At 39.7% G+C, this 13,228-nt stretch overlaps 1 protein-coding gene across 1 annotated transcript; it reads right to left on the bottom strand.

Annotated features, from left to right (window-relative positions):
• Positions 1-57: 57 nt before the first annotated feature.
• nfs1 (NFS1 cysteine desulfurase) lies at positions 58-11,344 on the bottom strand. The gene is made up of 13 exons (XM_008298649.1): positions 11,007-11,344; positions 8,997-9,073; positions 8,769-8,885; positions 7,532-7,615; positions 6,535-6,687; positions 6,358-6,451; positions 6,097-6,231; positions 5,097-5,254; positions 4,908-5,013; positions 4,287-4,368; positions 4,106-4,189; positions 2,647-2,736; positions 58-2,556 (listed from the first exon to the last, which is right to left on the bottom strand). Exons 1-13 carry the CDS (start codon positions 11,110-11,112, stop codon positions 2,493-2,495), a joined length of 1,350 nt encoding a protein of 449 aa, XP_008296871.1. The 5' UTR covers positions 11,113-11,344; the 3' UTR covers positions 58-2,492.
• Positions 11,345-13,228: the final 1,884 nt, after the last annotated feature.

Below are 13,228 nucleotides of genomic sequence, written 5' to 3'. Positions count from 1 at the left end.
AGCTCAGGTTGTACTGTAAATGTTGTGATTGTGTAGAAACCAGACACACAACAAATGTTGATTGCATAACCATGAAGCAGCGATTTATTGAACACTAATGTGTAGTGGTGAGTAACAGGAGAGGAAGCTGCAGGCTAATAAATATGAGGCTTGGAATATATCTAGGAACACAAAATAGTGCGCTCCAACCACATTTATCAAACAAATATCTCACTCGTTTGTTCTCAGACTTTCAGGATCATCTTCAGCAACCTCAGACTTGTGACAAAAGATTCCAGTATTTAAAATCGGCTGCAGTCTGTCAGAAGAATCCGAGCTGCTGCTGCTGCTAACACTGTTTGAATGAACATTTCACTGAGGATGTTACACCGACATGCTGCTGGCTGGTAAACACTGATGTGAAGGAAAGACTGAGGACTGAGACAAGACGGAGAGGACAGAGAATAACATGAAGAACAGTGCAGGAGACGTGAATCGTCAAGTGAAAAGTCCCGACTTAAAGTATTATGAGATGAACCGTCACGTCCTGGTAAACTGCAGCACACTGTTCAGGTTGAAATGATGCTGGCGACATCCCACAGTGAGATCAGCTGTTTAGTCAGCCATCTTTGGGTTTCATTTTAGTTTTGTGGCACCATGAAGCTCCACCACAGGTAAAGCGTCACCGCCAGTAAGTCATAAAGTCAGTGTGTGTTACAGAGAGGAGTGTGTGATGAAGCAAGTTTGACACATCCAGGCTTTCTTTGCGTTGTCTGACTTGACAAAACCTTAATCGGAGATATCAGGTGAGTGTTTATCAGCTTCCTATGTTAACCAGTTTGTCCACTAAAGGAGGCATTTGAAGAGTCATGTGACCCTTTTTTGTCACCTACTTCGGTGAGGAGAGTAGGTCGCTATAAAGGTGAATATAAAAATGTACTATGATTAAAAAATTTACCACCGATACTGCAAATAATTCCAGAGAAGAACGTTGGTAGAAAACTGATGATTCTGTTCGTTAATATGTTTATAACGTCGCCTAATGCACTCTGAGTTCTTATTTCTGACTTAAAGCTGCACATTAGAGCTCTGAAACTTCAAACGTCATTCATTTAAACACCAACATGTAGGTCTGACACTGTCCCATAAAGAATTAAACATGGAAATCATTAGTTTTTTAGCCAAATCTAAGTGAATTTAATGTTACTACTTGAATATTTTCTGGGATAAATGCCAACAGACTGATCCGTTTTCTAATTTATTCTATTAGCTGCAGTACTAGCAGTGTAAAACAAAGTGGGCAGCAAATCAGGATCAAATATTAAAACACAATTTTGCGTTTTCTGCGTCACCAGCTGAACAAATGTCAGGTTGCCATGGCAACATCTAGTTATCCTGTTGCAACTGTGCAGCTTCATAACGTGGGATTATTAGCTTACAGATCAACAGGTTTACAGATAAGCTGAGAATCTGAATCTCTCAGGAGAGGAACTGGTTAAATGGAGATGCTTCTTCCAGCTAATTCAAATCCCAAACTCTGAACAGAACAGCATCAGTTATGATGCCTAAGGCTGCATATTAATCACACATGCTCTTAACTGGCCCAGTGAATTATAAATTCAAACTTTTATCCTATTTGTGTGAATATTTCTGACACATATCATCCTGCTGAATGACAGTAATGTCGTTTCCCTGCTATTAAATATTCCACTGATGATGCTGCTGGTTATAATTAATACTGGATGAGTAAACGGAGAATTAACTGAGCCAACTGTTAACCAGCTTCACAATGCCACTCATCAGTGAGTCCAGTAGCCCAAAGAGAGCCGACTAAATGCCAGACTGCAGGATCTGCTGCATGTCACACTGTGGGAGATGGATCTGATAAAGTCTCAGCTTGTGTCACATCATATCAGCCGATGCAGGTCAGACAGTTTGAAGCGAATCGCAGTTTTTTCCCTTTTCTGTATCATTCAGATTTGTGCGCACACGTTTTTTTTTTTTCCTCAGTAAACTTTATTTAAAAAAATGGCACGTGTACATGTTCACGACGGCTGGTGGGTTCGTGTTCGGATTTGTTGCAGCTGTGAGAAGTTGGTCCTAAATTTCTGTCTGAATTCTGCTGCAGGCGAAGTTCGATCGATCCGAATCCGCCGTCAATTTTGGAGCGACGAGTGAAGATTTTGCGTTTTTCTCTCGACCGTCAACTCGCATCTCAGACGGCCCAAAACATCAGCGCGTCGCACTTTTCACTGGAGATGCACAAGCCGCTTGTTGGGCAACACGCTGATGCACAACAGAACAAATACAACAAGCGGAGATTTCTGTGCGTTGGTCAACTCACTGAGCAACGTCCCCTGACAGAGCAACCGGAGGAGCTTCTACAGAGACACAGAGCTACAGCTACAGACAGACTTCAAGTCGGATAGGAAGTTTGTGCGTGTTTGTGTACAGGAAGAAAAAGCTGGTCGGTCCCCAGGAGTGCTGGGAACCTTCATCCAAGTGGGAGGAGTCTAATGCTGGGTCCACTTGATGCTCTTCAGGTCGATGCCTTCCTGAACCATCTCCCACAGAGGACTGAAACAGGGAGGGAGAGAAGGTTATGGGCTGCTGCTGTCACTGTCATTCGTGTAAAAACAGATAAAAACCGACCAGAGCTGAACCCACCTCATCTCTCGGAGCCTGTGGACCTGCTGGATGCATTTCTCGGCCGTATAGTCGACCTCGTCTTCAGTGGTGAACCTGCCGATACCAAACCTGCCGAAGACACAAACACAGGTGGACGTTAACCTGCCTCTAAGTCAACTGAAGGAGAACCAGAAAGCAAAAAGGCTGCTGAGCTAAAAATAAAAAATGTCTCTGTGAGTAAACGTCAGAGAGTTCAGCTTGAAGTGACTCATTCTGCGGTTAGCAGCACAACACAGAACCAGCCAACAGAACACAGCACAAAGAGGATCATATAAACAAGTTAACCATTCATTTATTTTGTACTATTTAATTCTGATTAGTGGTGGGACGCTATTAAAAAAACTAATGTAATTAACTAGAGGCTTTGTAATTAGTTAATCTCAATTAATCACATTTTTATTAAATAGCAATATTTGACACATTAAGCAAAGTTTTTCAATTTGAATAAATTTTGGTTGACGACTGAATCGGTGAACAGACATATGTTAACTTAAACAACAACGTTTGTTCTTCATCTATATTTATCTGCATTGTTCACCCGTCTACTACAAACACAGATTAGTACAAACTCAAAGCGATTATATTCAACATTATAAGACTTTCTCTCTTAAAACTCTTTATTGCACGATTTACACACAACCATGCTCTCATCCAGGCTGCCATCGAGAAGTTTAAAAAAAAACAAAAAAACAACTTTCATCCCAACAAGCCAAAGCAACGCGGTCTCGTCTTCCATCACTAAACTTTCTTGGGCATCTTCTTTGTGGCTGGTAAACAAACTTTAGGTGCAACAGCGCCACCTATGGGCTGGAGTGTGCTTCAGCGTTACCGGAGGACCAGAAATTAGGGAACTGAGAAAGGTGCGATTTAATGTGTGATGTTTTTTTCTTCTGTAATTATTTATTGAAATGAATGCGTTGAAGTCCCAGGCCTAATTATGGTCCTAACTCTGATCAACATTAGAATCAGCTCTACTAGCAGGTTGATTATTAATCCTCTGAAGCCCAAAACCTGCCAGCAGGTTTAAAACATGTTTGTTTTCTAACGGCCAAAGTGACACCAGTTATCAGCCAGAACACTGTAAAAACTGTAAAAGCAGAAAGAATGAGCAATTTTTTGACAGTACTTAATTCATCGGAAATTGGAACTGCTATTAATGGGAAGAGTTTAACCAAATCGAGGCTTAAAATCGTGATATTTAATCAAAATCATATCATTCTACATGTCTAATTTAGCAACTTAGCCATTAGCAACTCTACTGTGACAAACAGTCATGAGACAAAAGTTCATTTAGTTTTCATGTGAACAACCAAAAACTTCTCGGAGCGCAGAGGGTTAAACTGACAAAAAAAAAAAAAAATTGACTGAAGCTAAATCTGACTATAATCCTGACTGTAATTAAAATGATAATTAGCAGTGTTACTGTAAACGTTTGTACCTGATGGAAGAGTGAGCCAGATCTTCGTCGGCTCCGATCGCTCTGAGGACGTACGACGGCTCCAGAGACGCTGATGTGCACGCGCTGAACAAACACACAGAAATATTTGTTATTATTTAAAGGTCTAGAAATATACAATTTGAGGTTTATGCATGTTAAAAGGTTAAAGTTTGTGTCTGACCTTCCAGATGACAGAGCAACGTCCTTCAGGGCCATCAGCAGACTCTCTCCCTCCACGTAGGCAAAGGAAAGGTTGACACAGCCTGAAAACACAAACAAACAAACACAGTCAGAAACGTTCACCTCATCTGGAGCTCCAACAGAAACCTCTGACATTAAGTGGAAATACAGATGGAAGGAAACTTGACCGCAGCTACAGAAGAGAAGCTCTACAGCAACTAAAACAGAACTAGTTGTGGGACGTATGAACCACCGTATGTGTGTTCTCTGTATGCTTCACAGCTAACCAAGTTAAACTAGCTAATCCAGTATTTGACTGTCTAGTAGTCAAACAGCTGAGCAGCCAGTTAGCTGACTCTGCTTTCTGACTTCCTGGTGTAACACAGTCTGGTCTCTGTGATTCAGCGCAAAAGGTCAAATTTAGAAATTCAAAAGCAAATTCCAGACGGGAAAAAAAACAAAAGAAAGCGTTTCACAGATACATCAGAGATCACGAAGGCTCTCATAGGAATGAATGGTGTTCCAGTTGATGTATATACAAACAGAGCTATAAGACAACAAGGCGTTAATGTGTGTTTATGTGTGTGTTTATGTGTGTGTTTATGTGTGTGTGTGAGTTTACCAGGGTAGCGCTGTTCTGGATCTCCATTCATGATAACATCAGGAAGCTCAGACATGACCTTGCTGACCAGACGATTAGCGAGCATGGACACCCGGTGATGATCATACTACAAACACACAAACACACACACATTAAGTTGATCTGTGTGTAGCCGCTGTGTGTGTTTGTCGAACGTTGTGCCCGTTTTACCTCCATCTCCTGCTGAGCGATGCTGCAGGCGGCTCCCAGGCCGACAGCCAGCGGGGTGGGCACGGTGCCGGAGCGCAGCCCCCTCTCCTGGCCGCCGCCGTTCTGCAGCGGCTCCAGACGGACGCGAGGCCTGCGACGGACGTACAGAGCTCCCACACCTGAAAACACACACATATTGGAGATCTGACTTCCATGCAGGTCATTATTGGAGAACCACGGGGGGTCAGAACACTGTTTTGTTCACTCAACTCACGCTGCAGTGAGGCCAAATGTTTAAAAACTACATTAATTATATACTTGTTTCTACATTATTTTACATTATTTTTCATCAAGTGATCAAAGTCGAACCGTGTCAGCTTATTGACTCCTCAGATTTAATCAAAAATAAAATAAAATGAAACAAAAAAACGAAGCAAAATTTTATTAAACTGTCTGAACCTCAAATCCCACCGGTGGGTTTCTAGGACATGTTATCTATATTATACCATTTATATGCCAAAAACTGTAAAACTAAACAAAAGAAAGCAAAAAAAAAGAAGTCATGACATTTCGACTTTCTGATGATCCTTAAGCTACTTATATGTGACGCTTCGTTCTGTCAGAAAAAATCCGAATCGCAGCCTAAAGTTGTGATATTTCATCAAAATTCTGTAAAAAAACTAAGAAGGCATTACAGGCTCAGCTGTGATCAACAGTCACCTGAGAAACATTAAATATTTTTGTGTATCACAGAGTTTGGTTGATAAAAATACTTCTGGTGTATTTTTAAATTTCAGAAAAAAGTGATATTAATGAAATACCACGATTTTAGGCTGAGATGTGGTGACGTTTTCCAACAGAGCGACACTTTACAGATGAGCAGTTTAAAGAAAGTTGAAAATGAAATAATTTCTTCCATTACTGCAGCTGACTGATAAATGCTGTAACTTTTTCACGATAACAAGCCTCTCAGACCTGTTTCAGAGTTCAGAGTTTACTCCCTACTAACGCGAGCTCTAACCTTTGGGTCCGTAGATCTTGTGAGCGCTGATGGACATCAGGTCGATCCTGGAGTCGGAGACGTTGATGGGAATCTTGCCGACAGCCTGAGCGGCATCCGTGTGGAGGAAAACTCCTTTGGAGCGGCAGATCTTCCCTGCAGACACCAAGAGTGAATCAGCGTTTCCACGTCGGTCTGATTTGTTCTGTATCACTGAAACGTGGATCCAACTATGTGTGTGTGGATATTTAGGTAATCTGTGCTCTGCGTTGCCATGGTTACCGATCTCCTTGATGGGCTGCTTGACTCCGATCTCGTTGTTGACGGACATCACCGACACCAGAGACGTGTCGGGACGGATGGAGGCCTCCAGCAGCTAAACACAAACACGGCTTTGGTTAACACAGGGACTGTCTGTACGTTCTGTCTGTGTTCTCTCTGAATGTTCTGCTCCAGTACCTCCAGGTCCAGCAGTCCGTTCTTCTGGACTGGCAGGTAGGTGACGCTGAATCCCTCAGACTCCAGGATTCGACACGAGTCCAGCACACATTTGTGTTCGGTCTGCGTGGTGATCACGTGACGCTTCTTGGCCTGGTAGAACCTGGCCACGCCCTGCAGAACCCAGAGCAGCACCGTTAGAACTCTAATGTGTTCTCTCACTGTTCTTTCTCGTTATTTTGTTCCTGTTCTGTCCATAAGCCCTCAACACTCACCGTTTTTATTAATAAAGCCTACAAGTGTGGAAGTATTTTGTTTGTTGAGCTATCAGGGTGCAGCACAGAGGAATTCAACCAGTATGAGCCTCTACGGTCCACACAAAAGGTCAGAACCTACCGTTCTGCTACGTACACACAGAGCAGAGAACTACAGCTGCTGGTGTTGGTATCACTCATTGTTCACACTGTTTGAATTGTGAGGCTCGGTGCTTCCAAATGATTTCAAATCTCAGCGGCAGCAAAATGTTTGTTTCAAGGGCTTCATGTGTTCTCACTGTGTTTTAATGCATTTTCAGTGTTGGATTCTTAACTCTCTGAACCCCAAAACGCCTCGACGATTTCAAAATCTTCAAAACCACTTTAATCTACATGTCTCGTTTAAATTTGACAAAAACAAAAAGCTCTGAGCTCCTCGTGGCAACCAAGAAGCAATTATGAACTCAACTGTGACTCAGCTGAACAGCAGGCAGAGCATTTCTGAGTTCTCTCTCCTCCTTCATTCTGTTTCCGTAGAGGAGCACAACTTTATATTGCAGTAAAAAATGAGCCAACAGTGAGTAAAAATGTCCAGAAACTGCTTAAAGTTCAGAGAGTGAATGTGTTTTTAATTTTTCTGTTTTGTCTCGTGTGTTCTTGTTGCTGCGTTCTGATCCGCTCTGAACACTTTCTCATTTTTCTTCTCAACGAACCCAAAACTTAGACGAGGTGTCTGTGTTGACGGGATGAAGAGCAGACGGTACCTTGATGGCCATGTTGTTGGACTCGGTGGCTCCGCTGGTGAAGATGATTTCTCTGGGATCGGCTCCGATCAGATCAGCCACCTGCTGCTCAGAGAGAAGCAACGCAGTCAGTGTTTACGTTCGCATTAGGTCCTAAAGATTAAGTATTCTAAGAAACTCATATCAGACTTTCCAGATCTGAACCACTTGGATCCAGTATGTGGACCTGCATCAGACCCAAATCTGATCTGTGGCTGTATAAACGCGACTAGAACACTGAATTTTTCTTGTTTCTCTGCTCATATCAGAACTTCACAGCTCCACAAAACCAAACAGAAGGAGAGCAACAACATGGACGTGAGCACAAGGAGAGCAGAGGAAGTTTTATATTTTATGGACCTAAATGGAGTCAAACCAAACTGGAACAATCCTGAACATGCGCTGATACGTCATCTGTGCTTGTAATTTGTTATTCTTGTATAAATACACATTTCAGTTAAATGTGCACATGTGACACAGTTGCAAATCATCTACACATAAATATTTTTTTATCCTTTCAGGCAACTTACATTCCAAATTTCACCATATTTTATTTCCAGCTGCTCTTGTTTTAGTCGATTCAATGGTTTTTAAAACTTAAATGCTTCAAACTATGTTTTAAACTTTGCTTTTTATTACTTTACTGTAATCCAAGTCTTTTTTTTTAAAAACTCAGCTACATTGTGATTTAGGTCTACAACTCAATGTTCTCTGAGTTTAAATTAAAGCTGAATTAAATTAAGCCAAAAAACAAAGTCAGACCTGAGGATATAACACAGAATTTTTAAAGATTAGAAACAACCGTTTGCACATTTAAACATCTACAGTGATGAAGAAGAACAAATTGTATTTTAAAAATGACAGAATCTATATGAGAAATAATATACAAGAGATCCTAAAAGCGGATGTTTTGGTGACCTCTCTGGTCGGTTTGGTCAGAAATGTGCTGCTGCAGATATTAATGATTCAGTTCTTCCTGGTCAACGAGTGACAATCCACATCTGCACATCGTCATTGTTCCAGCTTCCTCTACAGTTTAACTCAGACTCGTCATAATTCTAGCTGCTTTATTTCCCCTTAAACTAACATATCTACATCGTCTTTTAAAGATTCTTGACATAAATAAATTTTGTAATTGCAGCAACACTGAATCAGAGTTTTGACGTTGTGATGCAGACGTCTGTAGTTACATCATAAAAACGACTTCCTGTCTGGCTACCTTCCTGGCCGTCTCCATGGCGCTCTCGCTCTCCCAGCCGTAGGCGTGAGTTCTGGAGTGAGGGTTGCCGTAGTAGTTGACCTGGTACGGCAGCATGGCGTCCAGCACCCGCGGGTCCTAAACACACACACACAGGAAAGCGTGAGTTCATATGAATATAATTACAAATCTCTCTCTGACATCCGCTGGCAAATCTGTAACCACGACAACGTGGTGAGCAACCGCTACCATTGGAGTGGTGGCCTGGAAGTCCATGTAAAGGGGGCGGAGCTCGTCCTTCTCCAGCTCGCGCTTCTTGATCAACTCTGCAGCGCAAAACACAATCTGAGGTCATTTAAGAGCCTTTTAATATCACATAGAATATAATTTAATACGTTTAAGATAACAGAGTGAAAGTGAAGTGAAACTAGCATCAATCAGACTTCATTTTTAGCAGTTTTTATCTGATTAAAACATTTTTAAAAGGGTTTTAAAGAGCAAAAGGAATGAAAAACTAAATGCAATGAGAAAAAAATAGAAACACAATAAGTCAGAATTCAGAAAAGCAAAATAAGAAAATGATAGAAAAGTGAGGTGATTAAAAATAAGTACACACTAAAGGGCATAAATAAATACATAAATACATTTTCACTACTAATAATAAATAAATTAATTTACTTAAGAGGCAGAATAAAAGGTAGGCTAAAGACAAAATGACCTAAAATGATCTTTTATTAAATCACAGTTCTCCAGCACTTCACCAATGTATATAATAACAATTCCTAATTAAATAATGACTGTGATAAATGCAACCTGGATCTGGGTCAAGTGGTAGGAAATGTGCATTAAGGTTAATAATAAGTAACATAAACTAACAATCTGTAGCTTCAACAAACTGGCTTTTAGTTTATGTGCAACCACACACACACAAGTATTTCATTACTAACTGAGGAACCTACACTTGGTGCTTTTTCAGACCTGAACAGAACAAGAGTCCTTCAGTCGGCTTTACTCAGAGTTTAATCAGATTTGTGTGATCGTGGACTGAAATGTGCGACGGGCAGCTCAGCAGCTGTTGAATCATTCGTTAACTCTCTGTGCAGCCGAGCAGAAAAACTGTCAGCTTAAAGAAACTGAACTGAATCATGTTAAAATACACTCAAATGTTTATTTTACTTATCTTTTATTAATCTGTTTTGTTGATTTTATTGTCTAAAACAAATATTTGAGACGGGACTTTATCAGCTCTCATTCCTCTTTATTTAATAAGCAAACCGACAATATTCCCATCAGTTTACTGTATTTAACGTCATTTCTTTGTCTTTTTGCACCAGTTTGTCTTTAAAGGTCTAGTTTGATCCAACCTACAGTGAAAGTGAACAAATCTAAAATATTCACCTTTTATTTTAAAAAGAAAGAAAGAAAGCAAAAAAAAAAAAAAAGATTGAACCCAGAACAATATAATATTTGACATTTTTGACATCAAAATGAACTGTATTGTCAGTTCATTCTGAAAACTTTTGATAATTTAGTGTCACTCAACTATTTTGAGTAAAAATCTGGGAGTTGTTTGGACTCTACATATCTCAAGTACACGTGAATGTGAACATTTCAGATATTCACTGTAAAAACTGAAAACAACAACAACAACAAAAAAGCTGAATAAATTATATTGTTATTCAATCACTGAAATTAAAAATGTACTGTCGGTTAACTAGTTGGGTAAACATCTGGATATCTGTTTGCATGTATTTATCAAAGTCTACTGTAATATTTAACCTTTTAAAGTCTTGTATGTCTGTAAGTGAGTGAGTTCATCTCTGAGGGGTCACTTCAGTGTCAAATGATTTCAGATTGCATCAGCTCTTCATATCCGCAGTATTTTCATTTTACAGAACAGTTGAAGTCAGTATTTGTTCAGATTAATAGTCCAAAACAAAAACTTTAGTAAAACTTTATTTAAATTTCAGGTTCCAAAGTAGAAACTTTATGCAGCCAAAGAGAATGAAGCTTTCATAACTAAAACCAAACAGGGTTCTTCTGTGATTAAATGGTTATTTTTTTAAAATGTGGGGTTTTAAATTACTGATAATTGATTATTAAAGTTCTACAGTGTTTCTGGGCTAAACCCGGTTCCCTCTGGTCGCTATTTAACGGTTCGGAAGTTTCCTGTCCCCCCAATAAACTGCGTCACTTCGGGATTAGCCTCATGCTAGCTGCCCTCCGTTAAATAACCGGTTCGCACCGGGCGGCCGTTACCTTTCGGCACGGAGCTGGCGGCCGTCCGCTCGGAGCCCAGACGGAGAGGCAGCCAGGAGCCGGGCCTCAGCAGCCGGGAGGAGACGGTCCTGCCTGGGGAAAGCATCTTGTCGGATCGGAGCTGGAGAGCCGCTGACCTCCGTCCACAAACAAGCACCGCGAGGACCGCAACCGGAGCAGCAGCGAGAACCGGCTGGGACCAGTCGAACCCGCCGGTTTCAGTAAGAGAAAGTGAAAGAAAGTCTCGGTTTCGAGGATAAACGTGGTTCAATGTGAGTGAAGTTCGGTTCCGAGCAGCCCTGCTGCCTGTCAGTTACATACGGTCCGGTTACAGCTCCGTCCGTCAGGTTACACACCGTAACAACACGCAGAACAACTTCCGCTTTCAAAATAAAAGGATTCAAACGGCAGGAAAATAAATACAGCTCATTTAAAATTAAAAAAATCACTTTTTATTGTAACTACATTTTAGATTACTGTATTCTTTACAACAATAAAAACACTGGTTGTAGGTGATCCACTGAATTTGTTTGGTTTTCATGTATATATATTATAGCTTCTGTTTTAAAGTATTTGGGTTAATTTCCGTATTTATTAATATAATAGCGTCTTAGCCTTAACATTTATTATAGTCTGTTTTAAAGTTAGTAATATTTCTGTTAGTCTGGTAAATTTACACCTTATATACCACTGTTGGGTATTAACTTAAATGTTTAAACTAACCAGCTCACTTTAAAATGCAAAAGATTTTTAAAATTTTGTTTACTGAAAAATACTCATTGGCTGTTGTTTTAAATGTGTTGTGTTGTTATGTTGTGTTGTATAACTCAACTTTTATATAGCTAACGTCACCGTTTTAGTGGGAGGTTTTGTTTTGTTTAGCCTGTTGGTGAAATATTTAATTATCATGTGCAATGTTACTTTATTACTTCAGTAATATTCAGTCTTTTTTCATACTTTTTCCATTGTAGTTTTATTTTAGCTTATTTATTTTTATGTCTATGTATTGTATCTTTCTTTTGTTCCTATTCTATCTGCACTTACACTCATGTTATTGGAATTTTTCTGAGCAATGTCTTGAACAAGAACTTAATTCAGGAATAATAAAGTTCCATCTTATCTTATCTTATCCATATTATCCTATCTTACCTACCTTTCTGCTGCAGTTTTATATTTCTTATTCTGATTGTTGTGTTTCTCTAATAAAATAATAAAAAAGACAGTAGTTTTATTGTGAAGCCTCCTGCAGTCTGCAGCTGCTTCACTCTGTAAATGTGTCGAACTTGACGCAGCTCCAAGTCGATGCAGTTTCACGGTTGCACAAGTACCGGAAACGAGAGGCGGGACTTCCTGTCGAAAGTCCACTCTCCCATTGGTCAATGTGAGTTGTTTTGGTCTGGTTAGGGGCGGGGTCACGGTCTTTTTCTGATTGGCTACAGACAAAGTTTATGTCGAGTTCAGCCTCTTCTGTTTTTCTTATTTGTTTTGGTCAAATAAAACCTGTGCTTAAAAAAAAAAAAAATTTACAGAACCATTGAAGTGAATGCAGTCCTGCCTCTCAGTGACTGCATTACGACTAAGTTGAACAGCAGAGTTACATCCTACAATCAATCAAAAACAAATACTTTCGGAATTTTAGGCCCTAAAGTAGAAACTCAGTGCAACAGAAGTGAATCCAGCTGTGATCACTGACACACAAGTAAGAAAACCTGTGATCATATAATGACAAAAACTGAACTTTGATGGACTAGCAATGCTTTGTTATTATACACTGATGGAAACACATTCATTAAACATTTTTCTTGTGAAAAACCTCTGTAATTATACAAGATATCTCTCATTGACCAAACAAATCTGTGTAATATTATAAAACTAAAACTTCTTTAACAAATAGTAATGCTTCAGGAACTGGGATGCCACAAAATACTGCAAAATAGCAGAGAACAGCCGCATATTACAATGTGAGACTATCATCAGTGTAATTAACATCTCATTTACATTCATATTGTACAGCCATCTAATGCTAATAATTGTAAAATTACATTTATGTATTTTTTAAAGGTGTTTCAAGTGCAGTTTTACAAACCACATGTCTTATTCATCCTGTCATATGTGCATGTCTGTACATAGCATATATAGTTTTTAATATCTTTATCTTTAAACACATAAAAAGACATTAATTCAAAATTCCAGGTCGTGAGAACCTCTGGAATTATACAAAA

This window comes from Stegastes partitus, unplaced genomic scaffold, assembly GCF_000690725.1.
Source record: "Stegastes partitus isolate 25-593 unplaced genomic scaffold, Stegastes_partitus-1.0.2 Scaffold1336, whole genome shotgun sequence".
NCBI classification, from domain to species: Eukaryota; Metazoa; Chordata; class Actinopteri; family Pomacentridae; genus Stegastes; species Stegastes partitus.
This window is presented reverse-complemented; position numbering and strand designations above follow the sequence as displayed.

Bases quoted from the DNA above. Each gene is read 5' to 3' on its own strand.
- nfs1 (XM_008298649.1), bottom strand. From the start codon at position 11,112: ATGCTTTCCCCAGGCAGGACCGTCTCCTCCCGGCTGCTGAGGCCCGGC. The intron at 5,014-5,096 runs GTAAAACGGGCA...GTGTGTTTGTAG, and splicing joins TCGCTCAGCAGGAGATGGAG to TATGATCATCACCGGGTGTC. The intron at 2,557-2,646 runs GTGGGTTCAGCT...TCCCTGTTTCAG, and splicing joins CACAGGCTCCGAGAGATGAG to TCCTCTGTGGGAGATGGTTC.